Consider the following 18001-nt stretch of genomic DNA (forward strand, 5'->3'; position numbering starts at 1 on the left):
GGGGCGGGGCGGCGGCTGGGGTCTGCAGCGCTGTGCTCTCGCACCCAGGATGTGCGTAAAGTGACACTTGCATGCATATTGTACGGCGGGCCGGGGTCGCCTGCCTGCATCGGCTCTCCGGGGGGACCTTGGGGTCGCGCTGTCCGCCCCGCCCCGCCCGAGCAGCCCCCCACGCACCTGGCGTGGACCCCGCCACACCATTCTGCACAACACACGTGCGACTTGGTCGTAGACCTCGATATAAAATGAATGAGTGAGCGAGTACGCGAGCGGTGAATGCAATGAATGGCGGCTCAGAACTGCTCCGGCGAGCGCGTCTGGGACACATCCGACCCGGAGGCGCGCGGGGCGGGGCAGGGCGGGGCGGGGCGTCCTCCTGCGAGTCCTGCCTGTGCCGCGCGGGACGGGGTCCCATCATTCCTTTGCCTGCCTGATGCCTGATGAATAATGCTGCTGTCGCGCCCCGCCCCGCCAGGAAAAGGGAAAGGCATTACTGGGAGTCATAACTCGACGTCAAAAGTAAATCCCCACGACCGACGCGACGGGCTGTGCTGCTTTTGCTTTATGTATTTGATATCGCCCGGGCGCGCCGTGCGGCAGTTTTGCGCTCCACGCGTGGGTCGGGTTGCGAGTTGCAGTGCCGCTGTCGCACCGTGAGGTATGCACTGCAGCGGCGGTGCATTTCCTCTGTGAAACTGGAGATGCCGGGTGCCGGCGGCTTGCAGTAACCGTGCGGTGTGGCCCGCGGCAGGGCTCTCGGCACGACAGGGCCCGACTAGAGTTATGGGGTGCAGAGTCAAAGGAGGCGGACTTGCTGTTCCCTTTTATTATTCTGCCCCGCCCCCACTCATAGAACTTTCATAGAACCCATTCTGAAATGTGATGGATTATATTTTGTGAGTGGGTTTAAGGTACTCCGCCCCTTCGTCGTCACCACGAAACCCTCGTTGACGTCGAAAGCGCCGCACAGTAACTACAGAGTACTCGCCCGCGACGTGCAGCCCCTGGCGTGCAGCGCGGCGGTGGCCCTTCGTATTCGGCCTCGGCGCGGTGGTTGGTGGTGGTGGTGAGCAACCGTAGGCTGCTTCATCATGAAGTGCCCGCCGCAGGCCGTCGGCGGCCCCGCCCCGGGCACGGCGGGCCACGACACGACAGGACAGCGGGGCAGGGCGAGCCCGGGGCGAGCCCGGGGCGAGCCCCACGGACAAGCCGCGGTGAGCGAGGCTCGTAAAAAATGTTGCGAGGGGCGGGTCTCTTGTGTTTGCCTTGTTCATGCACTTGGATGTAGGGCAACACGGCGGCGGCTGCAGAAGTAACAGCGACGAGTGCAATAGTATACTATAGGGGCCGAGCACCCGGCCCGCTCCCCGGCCCCCGCACGCACCTGGTTGGTGTAAAGACTCGGTGGGGGGAGACACACGCCCCGGAGGGCGTATCCGTTACAGGGCCCCCTGTGACAGCTGACAACTATTAGGCCCTCCGGGGGGTGCTGCCTGCCTGCCTGCCTGCCGGGCCGCCTGCCCCTTCTTACCCCTCGGTAGGACGAGGGGAGGGAAAGGGTGCGGGGTTGTTGTCGGTGGGAGGCTGCCTCATCCCGGAAGTGCACGGCGTCGGTGGCAGCGACGCGTCGGCGTCGAGTCGTCGCGTCGGTGCGGCGCGCATCTGGCTGCTGCTGGAGTTCTTCAACTGCTTCAACGACACGAGTTTTTCACACAGCACCGCTGCTGCGTCCCGAGTCTCAAATCTCAAAGCTGCGGGCCCCGGGTTTTGGTGGTGCACGCGTCGTCGAGCCCAACAACGGGCCAGAACAGGTATAGGACGTTGAACCTGTGAACGGGAAGGGTTGCGGGCGACGCCGTGCGGTGGCCGGGCAGCCAGTGTGTCGCCGGCGGGCCGGGGCTGACGCCGCGCTGACGGTGCGCGCCCATCCGCCGGACCTCCTCAAACAACCTCGCGTCATGCTCACGCCGCCGCGAGGAGCGACTGTATCGCTCAAAACTGTCGTATTGGTTGGGGCGGTTGGCATATGGGTGCCCCCCCCCCCCCGCACCGTCTGCAGCCGTTGCGGATGTCGTACGTATACGTACATGCATCGTGGATCCGGCTGGGAGGGGCTGCCATCTCGCCGCGCTGATTGTACACAACACATCCTCGTACACGTGCAGGTGGGCCGGCGGGCCGCGGGCCGCGTACGGTACGGAGTACGGCGCGGTGTACGGGACGTGCTTAGTGCTGCACACACGCGGGCAGCCGGGGCAGCGCACCGGCCGCGCAGGTGTCCGTGTGCGACCCGCTTATAGAGGAGGGACAGGGTGTTTGCTGTAGGGAGGGGGGGGGGTCTTTTTATGGTTTCACAGGGCGGTGCGAAGCGAAACCTTCGCGCCTGTGCCAGGTGCTAGAGCACTGAATTGCATCTAGCCTCGTGGGTTAGGGCTGGGGTGCGGAGAGCAGCATGGAGGAATTTGTATCTCTCTCTTTATTATTTCCTCATCTCCCCGGCCCGGCGCGACACCATACCCAGCGCGTGGTGGGCTTGCCGTGCCGCGCGCGCTCCAAAAATACCTCCTCCCCGGTCCCGGCAGTCCTTGCCATAAGTGAAGCAGCGCGCTCCTGGAGGCATGGGGGCCTGCTCGAGTGACTTCCTCGTGTTACCCACGCAGCACTGCGGGGACTGGGGGTCTAGGAGGGCCTCGGCCGCGGCCTTATTGTGCCTTTCCGGATTGCTTTTCCTAGGACTAAAGGGGGCGCGTCTCATTTCGCGGCGACTAACGAAGTGTCCCGTGTCCGTCTCCTGCTGCTCGGCCGTTTGTTCGCCGACCTCCTTCGGCTCGTGTCGCCGGCCGGGGAGTGTGTCCTGCCTTCTGTTGTCGGTTTCACTCCCGGACCCACCACCGGGCAGCGGGCCGGGCCGGGCCGGGCCGGGGCGCGCATTTGTGTGACGTGAATGAAAATGAGCGAGAAGGATCTCTCGTTGGGCCCGTCGAGCCTGTCCGTCCGTCGTTGCTGGCCGTGGCCGTCGGTGCCGTCCCGCAGGATTGACGGCCGATGGGAGAGGGACGGGGCTCCTCGTGTGTTGGGTTGGGCTCGTTCTGAGAAAGTGAATCTGCTGCCTTGTGAGCGGGCTGGGCTCTGAAGGTGTGCGGTGTGCCCCTCAGGGCCCCCCGCCCGACCGCGCCCCGCACCTGGGTGACAAACCCACCAGCCAACATGTTGGCGGCAGGCGCGTCGCGGGAAAGGGGGGAGCCTGCGTTGACGCGACGGACACCCTACCCACCCAACCTGCTCTGGCAGACTGACCACTGACCTTTCCTTGCAGACCCCCCCCCCTCCACGTCATTCCTTTTCATCGAGGTGTCTTACTTTCTTCCATCAGGTGTCTGGCACCGCACGCACAACCAGCAGACACTGTCTGTGCATAGGGGCTCATGTCAGCGGCTTCATCCCATATGTTGCACTGTCTGTCTGTGCATAGGGGCTCATGTCAGCGCAGCCGCCGGGGACCGCGAGGGGTAGAGGGAGGTAGGAGGGAGGGACAGTGTGCGGCATCAGGAATCATACCCTGCTGTGGAGGCCATCGCCGCCCTGGTGCGAGTCATGCTGGGAGACGTCCGGTAAGACCCCCCCCCCCCGCCTTTCGTCTCTTTCGTCGTCGAAACCGACCCCGCCCTCCTGCTCTGCCGTGTCGCGGGCGAGAACGAGAGATCCCCGCAGCGTCCACACCTCTCTAAATGGGCTCATGGACCCAGCTGCGTCACCCGAGCGCCCCGCTCCGCCATGCCACGCCGCACCAGTTCTCGGCCCACGCCCGCGTCTCTAATTGGCGACATGAAGGAATCTCATGACGGCGACGACGCCTGCCTTCATCCCGACTGGGTGCGAGGCCACAGCAGCAGTCATGTCCGCTGCGCTACACGTGGCGTCATCGCACATCTCGGCCCCAGAGCCCTGAGACACGCGACGAACCCTCGCGCACCCCTCAGTCCGACTGACCGTCATCTTCTCCTTTGTTTCAGATGCGACCGGCTCGAGCGCTGGTGCTAGCCGTGCTGACCGCTGTTCTCGTTGGCTGTGCGGCTACCTCGGACATCCACCGCGCCGACATTGGTGAGTGTAAAACTGACACGTGATTTTACTTCGGGGGTATAATTTCTTTTTGGATGGGGGAAAGCTTGTCTACACGCAGGTCAGTAGTATGCGTCGTCGAACACGCGTGGCATACCGGGGGTGTTGGAAATGTGCGGGGGGTGAGGGGGCACGCCACACGTAGCGCGGGGCTTCCCTGCCGTGCCGCCGGCCGCACTTGTCCCGCCGGTGCTGTTTTGTACTGTTAAAGGGCCGACCGCCAGGACAGAGGGGTTCAGTTGTGGCAGCACACCAGATTGCCTTCTTCTTATCAGTGGCCATCAAAAGTGGTAATCGCTCTTCTTTATTGGCGATTCCCTTGATATGTTGGAAGTTTTGGCAGCGGGATTTAATCTGCGCCTAGGGAGTAATGGAGCTGGCCTATCTGGAGCGGTGTCGCCGTGTGACAAGTGAACGGGCGGGGCGGGGCGGGGCGGAATGTGTCCGGCCCGCCTGGGGGAATGCCAGGAGGATATGTCGGGGAGCCGGCCCCGTTTCTCTTGGAGGGCTGCTCTGGGACTGGTTAGGGAGTCTCGCGGATTCCTTGTTTGTTCGCATTGGCTCTTGCTGCTCGTGCTCACCGAAAAGGGGGATGGGGTAGGGGGGCACAGGGGGAGACGCCACGCTATAGCGATGGGCGTGGAGGCTCCGGGCGCGGGTTTGCTCGAGCAGGCAGACGTCGATAAAGCATAGCCATTACGGAAACAAATTGGCTGTTAAGGGCCTAACCGGCGCGGGACGGCACGGCGGTGGGTGGGACCGGCGTTAGGACGACTGCGGACATGACCTGGGTCCCGAGGGTCAGGAGTGACAACTGCGGACATCGCGGGCGGGAGGGCGTCTTCCTCGAACGCGGCCGGCCGACCGGCTGGCCGAGTGTGACAACTGCGGACGTCCATGGCAGACGGGTTGCCTACCTCCGCTCCGGCAGGCGCTCCTCCGCCTGGGCGGCACGTCCGGGCTCCGGACTTTGCCTCAGTCAGACGCTTGAGTGATAACGGAGCTAGGCGGGTTCAATCGCGTACAGCATGAGAGTGGTAGTGGTCGCTGGTTTGAATGCCAGTGACTGCCAATATGTTTCTTATTTCCTGTCCTAAAGGGAAGAGCAGTACGGAGTTGGCTCTCGGTGCTGCCCAGAACTCCTCGGTGGCCGCGTGGACAAGGGCGTAGCGCTTGATAATGTTGTCGCTGGTTCGAATCCCAGCGACTTCCGATTTCTTTTGTTACTTTTTTAAGGGGAATAGACCACTACCACTCTCATGCTGTACGCGATTGAACCCGCCTAGCTCCGTTATCACTCAAGCGTCTGACTGAGGCAAAGTCCGGAGCCCGGACGTGCCGCCCAGGCGGAGGAGCGCCTGCTGGAGCGAAGGTAGGCAACCCGTCGGCTATGGACGTCCGCAGTTGTCAGACTCGGCCAGCCGGTCGGCCGGTCGCGTTCGAGGAACACACCCTCCCGCCCGCGATGTCCGCAGTTGTCACTCCTGACCCTCGGGACCCAGGTCATGTCCGCAGTCGTCCACACGCCGGTGGGACCGTGTTCGGCGGGCGAGGGGGCGTCCCCCGGGGCTCCCGGCCCGGTGGGGTGGGGTCCGCCGCCCCGCCGGCCGGCGCTGCAGTTGAGCGTAATAGGATTGGCGTTACCGTCCCGCGACAGGTGCGCAGGGCCGTGAAAAACCCGTTGCGCCGACGACGGCGACGTCTCCTGTGACTCTGTGAAGCACCCCGGCCGCGGTGCCCGGTCTTGCACTCTCTGACGCGGTTTTCCTTTTGTTTTGTAGGCGTGCTCGTGGACCTGCACGACGATGGACACGGCCAGGGTGCGGCTCGGCGCACGCGCTGCAGCGTGCTCAACGTGGCCGCCGTGCAGCCCGTGCTGGCCGCGCGGTGGGCCGCGCACGTCGTCTCCTCGCAGGCGCACCAGGTCGCCGTCGGTGAGTACTCGGCGTCCGATGGGCTGCCTATCTCCCGGGCGCCTCCCGCTCCTCTAACGGCCGCCCTGCTCTCTCGCTTGCAGACGTGCGGGTGTTCGACACGTGCGCCGACCCGGCCACCGCGCTGCGGGACACGTTCCTCGCCGTCAGGGAGGCCATCGAGCAGCAGGACGTGCCCCTCCTGGGCCTGGTGGGGCTCGGGGACGCCGAGGTGGTCGGCGAGACCGTGAGGACGCTCAACGCGTTCCATATCCCGCTGGTGCTCGCCTCGCCCCGCCTCGCCGAGATGGTGCCCCCCGAGAGCAACACGCTCACCACCGCGCCCGACATGGCGAGCATCGTGCAGGTTGGCACATTTTCTTCTGTCTGAGCCTCTCTGTTGCTTCATCCCATATGTTGCTTCATCCCATATGTTGCTTCATCCCATATGTTGCTTATTAATAAAATAAAATCAATTGCTAGGCCGTGGTTGAGCTCGGGAAGGCCCTGGGCGTGACATCTATTTCGGTGGTGTCGTCGTGCCCGCACAGCCTAACTCGCTTCAGGCACGACCTGGAGGCGCGTGACATGCGCCTAGGCCGCGTGTTGCAGGTCAAGAAGCACTTTGCCATCCTGGGCGATGTTGTCCGAAAGTTTCTTGAGGAGGGGGTAAGTCTTGAGCATTCTCGGAATAAATGAGTAACTTACTGTTTTTATTTCTCTTATATCGATTTCTCGTGCATTTTTAGGAGGAAGGCGAAACTGTTGCTTTGGTGCTTGAACCCGAAGAAATTAGTGGCCTAGCTCAAAGTTTACGCAGTTACCGTATTGCATCTCGCAGATTGCAGCTCATTACAGGAACAATTGGACTAAACCATAACTTGATGCGTCTCTGGAGGAACTTGTTTGCAGGATCGTTCCTCATTGAACCGCACATGCCGGAGCTACCTGATTTCCGTAACTACCTTTTGTCTACCTTCAGAGAGGCCCAAACAAATGTGAATGAAACCTTGGTGAGAGAATACATGTCAGTTGTGTACAGTTGCCACTGGTTCGATGATCTAGAAACTGCTCAGAAGCACTGTAAAAATTTGTCAATGATGGAACTCTCACATAAGCTCCAAATCAATCCTGAGGTTTGTTATCTATCTGCTATCTTTCTTTTTTTTATTTATTGCAGAAATTTTATTTGCCCCTTTTTCTATAACAATTTGTTTTGTTCATGCAGGTTACATTTGTTGTGAAAGCTGTGTCAGCCTATTCAGCTGCACTATTTTTGTTGAGAGCATCTCGTTGTGAGAAGAGTGGAATGACCAAGTCTTGTCTTGACTTGCTATCACCCTATTCGCGCCAGGCTACCTCTGAGTCTACACCTCCATCACTGGCTAGGAGTGATCCTCCAGACAGCACTAGTCTGCAGCAAGAAATGCTAACAATGCTCTCTCAGTTGAGCTTACCATCTGGACATGACGCTCCATTTGAGCTCTCTGGCACCAGAAGACATCTCACTCATGATGGGAGACTTGTAGCCAACAAATATTCAGTTGCTCGTATCAATGAGGAAGGCGATGTGGTTGGGGTAGGTCTCATAGAACTTTTTTTTTGGTACAATAGTACAAAATCTTTTCAATTATTCCTTATGCTAATTTTTGTTTGTTTTGTTTCTTAATTTAGATTGGCTGGTATTCTGATGATAAGGGTCTTCTAATTGACTCATCCATGCAGCGTGTTGCCAGTGCCCAACGAAAGGCCTCCACATCTGATAGGAAACAGCCCAGAGGATTCTCCTCAGACTCTACTTATCCCATGTTCCAAAATGAACCTCAGTTGGATAGCCTGACTGTTGTTGGGGAGGGTGTTGATGCTAGAAAAGTGGCACCAGACAATTATCTAGGGCGACTTTGGGCAACCATTATGGTGGCAGTGGCTGCTGTAGGTACAATGGTCACACTTTTCATCCTGGTTTATGTCCTCATTAAGATATGTGATGGAACCCTTGCTGGGAATCAATCCCTTGGAGTGCTTCTCCTCCTGGGTATTATGACCTTATTTGCTTGTGTTGTACCATTTGTTTTACCTGTGAGTGAAACTAAATGTGGTGTCCGAGTAATGATCTACCCAGTAGCTTTGGCTCTTTGTTATGGAATCCTACTTGTCAAAGTCATGCAGCTGAGGTCACTGGTCCTTCTTGGTTTGGGTGGCAGGATTTCTTACCTGAACCAATATATCATCCTATTCTTCATTGTCCTAGTCCAGGTAAGGAATAGAATCAATTAGTGATTTGGTAATATTTCTTTCATTTTTTTTTGTGCTGTTTGAAAAGTAATTTTTGATTTTTTGTTGCCCTAGGTTGTTATCAATGTCCAATGGTACATGACAAATGGGCCCCACCTACGAGTAGACACTGAAGGAACCGCTTACTGTGTTGTGCCACGCTCAGATTTCTTGATGTTGCACACATATATAGTTATTTTGGTTATTCTTGCCTTTGGTTATGGCTTGTCTGTGCTGAAAATCCGTCGTAACTACAAGGAAGGACGTTGGGTGACCCTTGCAGCTTTTCTCTCATTGCCTATTTTGGTGGTGTGGGGTCTGGTGTTTGGACTTGCAGCAGAACGCTATGATGAACTGACAACTTGCATTGCTCTCATGCTTCTCGCCATGATTCTCATCCTAGCAGTCTTCATCCCCAAGATGAGTACCATCTCAAAACGGGCCAAAGACTTTAAACATAAGAAGATGCATGTGGGTGCTGATTCAGTCAATACTATTTTTACCAACTTCTCTGATCTGCAGAGGTCATCTTCTAGACTTCATCCTCACCACAGCAGAAGACCAGGTTCTGGGCATGCTCCGGTTCATATTTCAAGATCATCCCCTATGGCTGCTGTGCCTGCACACACACCTCATTTATTGCAGCACAACAAGCATCTCTCTGTTCCTCATATGGCTGATGCCTACTCAGATTATGTTACTAAGAACCCAATTTATGAAGTTACAAATGGAGCATACCCATAGGATTCTAAATTTTGAAGTGGTGAGTGTGATATTGGTTCCATACCACATGTGATGTACAATTTAAATTTTAAGACTGATTTAAAGTGCCCTTCCGTTATCAATTACTGCATTTGAAATTTCTGAGCTCCTAATTGACATTTTGTATATCATGCCTGGTATTGCTCTTATACTTCATGTATCATTAGTAATTAATTGTAAATCATTGTAAATAATTGTATCTGATTTTTTCCCTTAGTGTATATATTTTATCTAGTACACTTAAAAGGGATGGGGATGAAAACAATCAATGAATGAACCTTGTGGTTTCTCCTTGTGTGTGTGTGTGTGTATGTATGCGTGTGTGTGTGTGTTTTTTTTTGTTGTTTTTTTTACGTGTCTTTCTTATTCGTTTCAAGTTGGGCCAGCCAGTAACTTTTGTAGAATTGTAATATCTCTTGTTATTATGTATAAATAGACTGTACATATAAATGATGAAGCATCTTGACTCATACAATCATGTACATAATGTTATTGTATACAAGTGGACTAATACTGACCGACCAAGGGTAGTACTGTCTTTTTAGGATATGAAGATGAATTATTTACATTAAGCTTGTTTCTTGAGGTATCTACTACCATGATCTGAGCTAACATGATGTTATGAAAATTTTTGCATGTTGAATTGTTGATCTAAGTACAAGAATTATTTTCTTTACATCCTATCTTTTGATTAAAAACTCATTAACTACTGAATTTTTGAAAGATAGTGGTAGTTTCAATAGATTTTGGTGTTGAATGCTTAATAAATTTGCTTTGTTGTCAGAATTCTGTCTGTAGATTACAAAAAATTATCTCTTCAAGTTGTTTTCATGTAAAAATGATAGTTGTAGTAGCCAGTTATTCTATTTCATTATCTAATGTAGTGTATGAGAAGCCATTTCTTTGTGAACTAAGTCATTATTTATTCTAATGAAATTAATAAAGCAGCAAACTGAACAACTGTGTGTTTACTGATTGAAATATGCTCCAAAAAGATGATTAATGTCCAAGGAGGAATGAAAAATAAAACCATACATGTAGGAAAATAAATATTTTACTTCCCAAGCAAAATGCTTTCATCAGGAAACCTGCACCTAGTTCGGTTACAAATTCTTATAGACTGGCAATCATAAGTATCAAATCTCAAAGTGAAATGCAAAGATTATGAACAGTTCTGCATTGCTCTTAGTAATATTGAAGACTAGATCTCTTGGCAAGCACTTCTGCAAGAACCCCAATGAAATTCCTCCAATAACGAAGGGTTTTATGTGAGAATCAATTCACAAGCACTGACTCTTGGTGAAATGAAAATATAAGAATATTTACTTTCTACACAGCAGTAGATAACAATTGCCTCAAATGCTTTATTCAACTTTCGTAAGTTCCATTTAAACAAGATTTGTACTGCAACATTCACTCATGGATGTAAAATCAAGCTGCATGTTAAAATATGAAGTTTAAATTACAGCACAGAGAAACAAAATCTAAAAATGGCATAACAAAAACAAACTCCCAAATTAATAACAAATATGACTCTTACACAGTATGAAACAATCTACCACAAGTTTTTCTTTTTACAAGACAGTCTAAAACTGCAATTACATAAATAAAATTGGTTCATCAAGTACCACCTGATGAACATACCATGTTGTTTTTCAATTTAATTTCATAGTAAAAAAAAAATATGTCAGTAAAAAGAAACTGTGAAATAACCATTCATTTACAAGTCTGTACAGACACCTTAAGTGAAACATAAAAAAAAAACACTGGTATGAGTTTCCTTTAAAAAAAGACAAATAAAAAGGAAGTTTTTAAGGAATTTGAAGTCATAAGACTTCAGGTACAGATGGAGTATTTTGTTGACCTCACATAGTTAAGAGTATGATCATCCTACAGCTTCAATAGAAACAAAACATTTCTTTTAGGCAGGTTGGTATTTTAAAATGAAACTGTTTTGGATTAATGGCATCTGTATAAAATAAGCTCTAAAATATGGACTGGCTGATGTAATGGCAGTGGTGCAATTAAATGATACTTATTACATTTTTTTTCTCTAATTGAATGCACGCCACAGCAATTTACCACTATGTATGTGAAATGGCATCTAATTAAATATGTCTATAATTTATTTAAATTTTAGCAACAGTGCGGATCAGATCTTCGTCCTCAGTACAAACCTCAAAAAAGGTAGTGTTATGTGCTGTCAGAGGACCCGCTTTCACCAGACATTTTATATATGGAAACTTTGAGCAGTTAGATGACACCTACTGCAGCCTACAGAGGGTGGGTAACCTTTCTGAGCCATGACTTCACTTAGGGGCAGCTCCCAAAACTTTCTTAACAGCAACCACAATATCTTCTGCCCGAGGAATGGCATATCCTTCCAAAGATTTAGTGTAAGGCATAGGGCCATCCATACCAGTAACTCGAACAATTGGTGCATCTAAATGGTAGAAGGCTTCGCCTGGAAGAAAAGTGATAAAATATTACAAAACTTGATGATGGCTTTTCTTAATGATAACTTTCCTTAGAAGGTGTGATCCACTTACTTTCCATGATGCGTGCACAAATTTCAGAACCAATACCACAGGTTGGCCAGCCTTGTTCAACAGTGACAAGGTGGTTGGTTTTCACAACAGACTGTTCAATAGTTGGAGTGTCAAGGGGTCGGAGAGATCTAAGATTAATAACTTCACACTCAATGCCTTGCCCAGCCAGTTCGTTTGATGCCTCCAAAGCCAGTTCGACTGCCTTTGAGTGAGCCACCAAGGTAATATGGTTACCTAGACAATAGAGAAAGTCTCAATAAAAATGGTTCTAATATATTTCTCAACGTGGGACAAAAGTATATCATACCTGCTCGCTCTATTTTAGCTTTGCCAATGGGCAGGACAAAGTCTTTCGATAAAGCCTCATCAGACATAGGGTACTGACTACCATACAAAAGTTCATTCTCTAGGAACACTACAGGGTCAGGGTCACGGATGGCAGCCTTCAGTAGACCTTTGCAGTCTTCTGAATTGTAAGGAGAAATGACCTAAAGTTACATAAAAGAGGAGCAATTAATGTAAAGCAAAAGATTTTCCCCTTAATCTCATATATAAAAAATATACAAACTTTAAGTCCAGGGCAGTGGGCAAACCATGCACCGAAGCACTGAGAATGTTGAGCAGCAACACCAGATGCAGCTCCATTAGGACCACGGAAAACAATTGGGACTTTTATCTATGACCAAGACAAAATAAACTCAATACCAAGATAGAAAAGAGAATATAAAGTTAAGGTCTAAACTAGCTGTCTCCATACCCTTCCAGCTGACATGTAATAAGTCTTGGCAGCAGAGTTGATAATGTGGTCAATAGCTTGCATTGAGAAATTGAATGTCATAAACTCACATACTGGTTTAAGGCCAGCCTGGAAAGGTAGAACATTGCATAAAGTGAACAGTAATATTACAATCACTTTGCATTACTGAATAAAATTGCATTATTACTCACAAATGCTGCTCCAACACAAATACCGGCAAAACCAATTTCTGTAATGGGTGTGTCGATAACTCGTTTGTCTCCATACTTCTTCCATAATCCTCTTGAGACCTTGTAAGCACCATCATACTGGGCAACTTCTTCGCCCATGATGAAAACAGTCTCATCACGTTCCATCTCTTCATCCAGGGCCTGGTTGAGGGCATCTCGAACTGTCATCTGCAAAACCGTACACGTAAATATTATACAAATTAGCAGTCTGACAGATAGAAACATGAACATCTGTACATCATACAGCTAACAAACTTTTGAAATTTAATGCTCTGTTATCTATGCACTGTGTTAAGAAATTGTCTGAAAAAAACGACCTTACATAATTCACAATCGAGACTAATCAAGGGAATAAATATGAGTTTGTCAGAAAAAACCACGAAACAGGTGCGAGTACCAGGTTCAGGGTACAAGGTAAAGCACATACGCCATAACCTATCTGACAATATGACAGGAAGTTTTAACTGTCTCGACAGATTCTAGAAAGACGCCAAGTGCTTCAGGTATCTTTTTTGAATTCACATTCATCTTCATTGGCTCGACATTCCGGTTAAATACAATATACATCACGTCATATCGTACCTGCTGAGCACAGGTCACCCTGGAGGTTGAGAAGGCTCGTCGATTCAGCACATTGGCTGCCGTCTGAAAAGAACACGACAACTATTTGTTTAACTCCTATTTAAACTAGCACAAAAATAACCAAAACAAGGTATAATTTAGTTAGCTGAAGAATTCAAACCTCACCTTTAGGAACATTTTCGTTGATGGACTCACAACCATTTTCCCAACCCTGTACCAGACGACACCAAAGGAGGTGAATGGGCAGAGCCTTCAGTAAAACGTCACAGAATGTTGATAGGTTCAAGGTTAAATAATGATAAAGGTGATAACGATTTGAGTCGAATGGAAAACTACATTGGAGTTTATTTTTAATTTAATCTTTCTTACAAGATCCTATTTAATATCAATTCTTTGAACGTTGCGGGGTTTAATTCGAAAGGGCATCGGGTTGGTAGAACCGCGAGTTACGTTGCAGAGGTTGCCAGTCCTTACAAAAGCTTCTTTTCCTCCACCTCTTCCTCCTCTTCCCCTCTCTCTGTCGTCTGCTTTACTTGCAGACGGTTCTTCACCGCGAGCGGGTGGGTTTTCTGCAGTACATTGTTGCTCCTTTTTGTGATTTTAGTTGTTGTAAGCGGTTTCTGACACTTAGTTCTCTTAATTTTCAGGAACCATTCCAAAATGATGCAATCATTGTTTGAAGCTTCGAAAAACAGCCCGTTTTTGAGCCCGATCACGGCTCAATGCGAGGCCAATCAACTTGTTAAGGGAAGATCAATTTCTGCTGCTGCCGTCGCCGAAGGAGGTAAAATACTTTCTCAATTCTTAATCCTTCTGTTAATGAAATTTATTTTGTTTAACAGACGTCAATGTTTCATTATGTCAAAAGGGAACCTGAACATTTTTGGCCTCAACATTTTTTAATGATGCATGAACCTAATTTTATACAAATCCGCAATGCTATATCTTTTTTTTTTTTAATCTTAGCTAAACTGATAAACTGAATTTTTTTTGCCTTAATTCTCCTTGTAAAAACTTCTTCTCATCAAAAGCAGAGTGACCTCTACTGCTAAAATCATGTCAATGTCACTCATGGATTTTCTTTCTGTTTTTGGCATACTTGTTTGGCTGACCTTCCCAGAAAGAAAAAACTTTTGTTTCATAGAGCTAAAATCAGGTTTTCAAGAGATTCACCTTTTTTTAAGTCATATATGTTACTTTGAACTCAATCCAATGTTTATTTCTTCAAGCTCCCTTTGTTTGTAGCATGCCATATCCTGAAATTATTGTCAACTATACTCATCTCTAAATCAATTTGGTGATAGTGATTTCCTCAGAAACTAAATTTCAGTAACAATGAGAGCCCTTCATAAAACCTATTCTTCCTTAAAAAAAAGTTGCAAAAAGGTCTTGAAAACTTGGAGGGAGGCGAGGGCATTCTAAAATTAGACTTGTGGTAGGAGAGGTAGTGTGGCTGGTCAGCTGCTATGGCGTGTGACTTGGCAACTGTCCAAGTTTAACCGTTCACCCTGTTGCTCAGCCCTGCTTTGATTTAGAATGAGCTTGACACAGATTCTTTCACCCTTGGTGTCTGACCTTCAGTTCTACTTTAATGGCCCAGCAGAATGCAGGACACCTGTCACTTCAATGATCACATGTGTCTACCATTTGTCAGTCATGCTCTTTTTAATTTTGAATTTCAGACAGTTGCGAGTTTGGTTCCAACAAATACTTTGCACTATGCGCCCTGGGTGGTATTCTATCCTGTGGTATTACCCACACAATGATTGTCCCTCTTGATTTGGTCAAGTGCCGTTTGCAAGTCGACCCAGCAAAATACAAGACCCTTGTTAATGGATTTAAGGTAAAAATTTAGGCTTTGAGTTCATTGCAAAAATGGGAATATGTGCACCATGTAAAAGACATGTCTATATTTCAGGTAACAATAGCTGAAGATGGAGCCCGAGGTCTTGCCAAGGGCTGGGCCCCCACCTTGATTGGATATTCCCTTCAGGTAAGGTCCTTTGATTTTATATTTTTTTCTCTGAATAAAAATTGATTCCTATACAAATTTCACAATGTTTCTTTACATTACAGGGTATGTGCAAATTCGGCCTCTATGAATACTTCAAGGTAGCTTATTCTAACGCTATTGGAGAAGAGAACGCATACACCTACAGAACATTATTGTACCTTAGCGCTTCTGCTACTGCAGAGTTCTTTGCTGATTTTGCTCTCAGCCCTTGGGAAGCTTGCAAGGTAATTCTTATTAAATTGCAATTGCTAGAAAGATACAAAAGTCTGTAACTATCGTGTGACCACAAATTTGTTTCTCCTCAGGTTCGTATCCAGACAATGCCTGGTTTCTCCAACACACTCCGTGGAGCCATCCCCATTATCATGAAGGGTGAGGGCTTCAATGGCTTCTACAAGGGTCTGGTTCCCCTCTGGATGAGACAAATTCCCTACACTATGATGAAGTTTGCCTCCTTTGAAAAGACTATTGAACTGCTTTATGCGTAAGTTAAATTTTAATTTAAAAATTGAAAGCTGTTTCCTTTTCGTCGCCACTGTTCAATATTTTTAATGATTATTTCCGGTTATTAGGCATGTTGTACCCAAACCACGAGCTGAATGCACAAAGGGAGAGCAGTTGATTGTAACCTTTGCTGCTGGTTACATTGCCGGTGTGTTCTGCGCTATTGTATCTCACCCTGCTGACACTGTTGTGTCTGTGCTCAACAAAGACAAGTCATCTACAGCAATGGATGTTGCCAAGAAACTAGGCTGGAAGGGTGGGTTTAAAACTATTCTTCAAAATCATATCATCTTACTGAATTCAAATTTACATCAAATATCACTATGGCTCTCTTACAGGTATGTGGGGAGGTCTTGTTCCCAGGATCATCATGATTGGTACCCTCACTGCCGCTCAGTGGTTCATCTATGATGCAGTGAAAGTGTGGCTCCGCATGCCACGACCACCTCCACCAGACATGCCTGAATCCATGAAGAAGAGGCTGGGCCTTGCCTAATTTACTATACTTGTGTAGATACAGACTGCCTTCTCTTCTGTTCTATTTTTTTGTAGGATGAATTCCATGACATGATGCCAACTTAGTAGTGGTGGGGCTGCCATTTTCATTAAGGTTTCATTATTAGGTCATAAACAATACAAACCAAGGGTGGTAACTATTTACCTGCTAATTTTTGAAATTCCTGAATCCAAATCTTTCTTCGTAACCTTTCAGATGTTTAAAATTTAGTAGGAATTTTACTGTACTCAAATCTCACTTTCATCTGTTTAATTTTTAATTTCCTATCTAGTCAGTAATCTTCAAAGTGTCTTTTTTCATAGACAGATTCATTCAGTATTAATCTCAAGACAAAGCGGTCTAGTCAGAATAAGACGAAGTGTACAAACTGTGCCAAAGCCAAAGTGTTTCATAAAATTCTTATTATGTACTTAATTTAAAACTGCTCACTCATCATTTTCTAGCTAATGTACTTACATAATTCGCCTTATGTTGCTTGCCAACCTATGGCCCCTTAGCAGTAAGTCGATTATTTCTCTTAAATCTGTTAAGGGACATTTTTTAATCAATTGACTTGCTACTTAAGATCCCTGTCTATTATAAATGGTTTTTGCCAATTATTTAAGGTTTCATTAAGTATGAAATTTATTATAAAATTAAGCTTACAAATTATTTATTGCAGCGGGCCTGTCAAATCAGAAGTGATTTATCATTTAAAAAATTACTTGTTATTTTATTATTGTGATTGTTGGACTTTTATTTTTTCAAACTTTGTTGTTATCTGTGGTTCAATGTTTAAAGTTTAGCAGAAAATGAAGTCTGTTCAGTAACCAAAGGCCTTATTTCATTCCTGCATCAAAGCAACTTGACAAAAATCCAACCTGATCCACATGTCACACTCATTATTGCTGGTGTGGATTTTTTTTCTCTCTATGCATTCCCCTGCCGCGTGGTCGCGGGCCCGGATCGGCGTGGCGGAGCGTGGCAGAGCGTGGCAGAGCGTGGCGTGGCACGGCGTGGCGCTCCATGGGCGACAACATCACTCTATTCTCATCGCGCCCGCCGGGTATTGCCATAACACGGGCAGGGGCCAAGCAGTCTGTTGTCGCAATGAGAGCTCGCTAAATGGGGTTACGAAATAGCCTCGCCCCTGCCGGGGCCGCCCAGAGGGGCCGCCCAGCCCCGCCTGTGGACCTGAGCACCACCCCCCGGCAACACCTTTGCTACGAGGAGCAAAAATCGCACAGTCCAGCTCCATATGCCGGTGTGGGAGTTCGTGGAGGGAAAGCGAGGCGCAGTGCGGCCATCGTGGGTGGAGGTTGGCCTCCAGGCACTCCTGGGGCACTCCCTCGAGCGACTTCCCCCGCCATCGTCACGGCCAGGTCAGGACGCTCGCTGGACGCCTGGGAGGACCGCACCAGCCAGGCCTGGGGTGCACGCGCGCTGAGCGGGCTGCCTATCCGACGCTTCGCAGGCGCTCTGCGAGCTCTGCGCTCTCTCGGCCCGCCCCGCCCGGCGCAGGGTGGGATGCTGTGGAGGCTGCGGTGCACCTGCTCCTCGGGCCCCTCGCTCGACGAGACGGCCGTTACCGCGCCCCGCACATTCTTCTTGGGAGGCCGTTAGTCCAGGGTCTCTCCCCAGACTTCGGTTTGACGCAGCAGAAACCTCTCGGACGCGATTTTTCTTCTTCTTCTTCCACTCTGCACTTTGTTTCCACGTCCGTGCCGGGCGCCGAGTGCTCCATGTACCTTATCCCGCCAGGCTGCGGGGGAGGCAGGGCCGGGGCGCGGCGGCGGGG

General features: G+C 49.0%; 3 protein-coding genes across 4 annotated transcripts in view; 2 read left to right on the forward strand and 1 right to left on the reverse strand.

The window, feature by feature from the left end:
* The window catches only part of LOC113204861 (uncharacterized), an 18837-nt gene extending 8806 nt beyond the window's left edge, over positions 1–10031 (forward strand). The window contains exons 2-9 of the mRNA XM_026420221.2: positions 4014–4104; positions 5904–6056; positions 6140–6402; positions 6519–6704; positions 6785–7171; positions 7264–7614; positions 7710–8291; positions 8385–10031. Of these exons, the coding sequence (XP_026276006.1) occupies positions 4014–4104; positions 5904–6056; positions 6140–6402; positions 6519–6704; positions 6785–7171; positions 7264–7614; positions 7710–8291; positions 8385–9053 (2682 nt within the window). The 3' untranslated portion in view covers positions 9054–10031. The remainder of the gene's footprint in view (positions 1–4013; positions 4105–5903; positions 6057–6139; positions 6403–6518; positions 6705–6784; positions 7172–7263; positions 7615–7709; positions 8292–8384) is intronic.
* Positions 10032–10109: 78 nt separating this feature from the next.
* LOC113204862 (pyruvate dehydrogenase E1 component subunit beta, mitochondrial) lies at positions 10110–13517 on the reverse strand. 2 transcript variants are annotated; one of them, XM_026420222.2, is made up of 8 exons: positions 13355–13517; positions 13190–13252; positions 12569–12775; positions 12378–12485; positions 12189–12296; positions 11928–12108; positions 11621–11854; positions 10110–11535 (listed from the first exon to the last, which is right to left on the reverse strand). In XM_026420222.2, the coding sequence occupies exons 1-8, from the start codon at positions 13388–13390 to the stop codon at positions 11381–11383; spliced, it is 1092 nt and encodes a 363-aa protein (XP_026276007.1). In that variant the 5' UTR covers positions 13391–13517; the 3' UTR covers positions 10110–11380. The 2 variants fall into 2 exon arrangements, with proteins under 2 accessions (XP_026276007.1, XP_052120146.1); XM_052264186.1 differs by having other exon boundaries at positions 13190–13270; positions 13355–13423.
* A 109-nt stretch (positions 13518–13626) lies between these two features.
* On the forward strand, positions 13627–17038 carry LOC113204863 (phosphate carrier protein, mitochondrial). The gene is made up of 8 exons (XM_026420224.2): positions 13627–13749; positions 13837–13973; positions 14872–15032; positions 15108–15182; positions 15266–15427; positions 15509–15687; positions 15776–15963; positions 16046–17038. The coding sequence occupies exons 2-8, from the start codon at positions 13850–13852 to the stop codon at positions 16201–16203; spliced, it is 1047 nt and encodes a 348-aa protein (XP_026276009.1). The 5' UTR covers positions 13627–13749; positions 13837–13849; the 3' UTR covers positions 16204–17038.
* The last annotated feature ends 963 nt before the right edge of the window (positions 17039–18001 follow it).

The sequence above is a fragment of the Frankliniella occidentalis genome, unplaced genomic scaffold, assembly GCF_000697945.3.
Source record: "Frankliniella occidentalis isolate FOCC.00 unplaced genomic scaffold, Focc_3.1 Scaffold17, whole genome shotgun sequence".
NCBI classification, from domain to species: domain Eukaryota; kingdom Metazoa; phylum Arthropoda; class Insecta; order Thysanoptera; family Thripidae; genus Frankliniella; species Frankliniella occidentalis.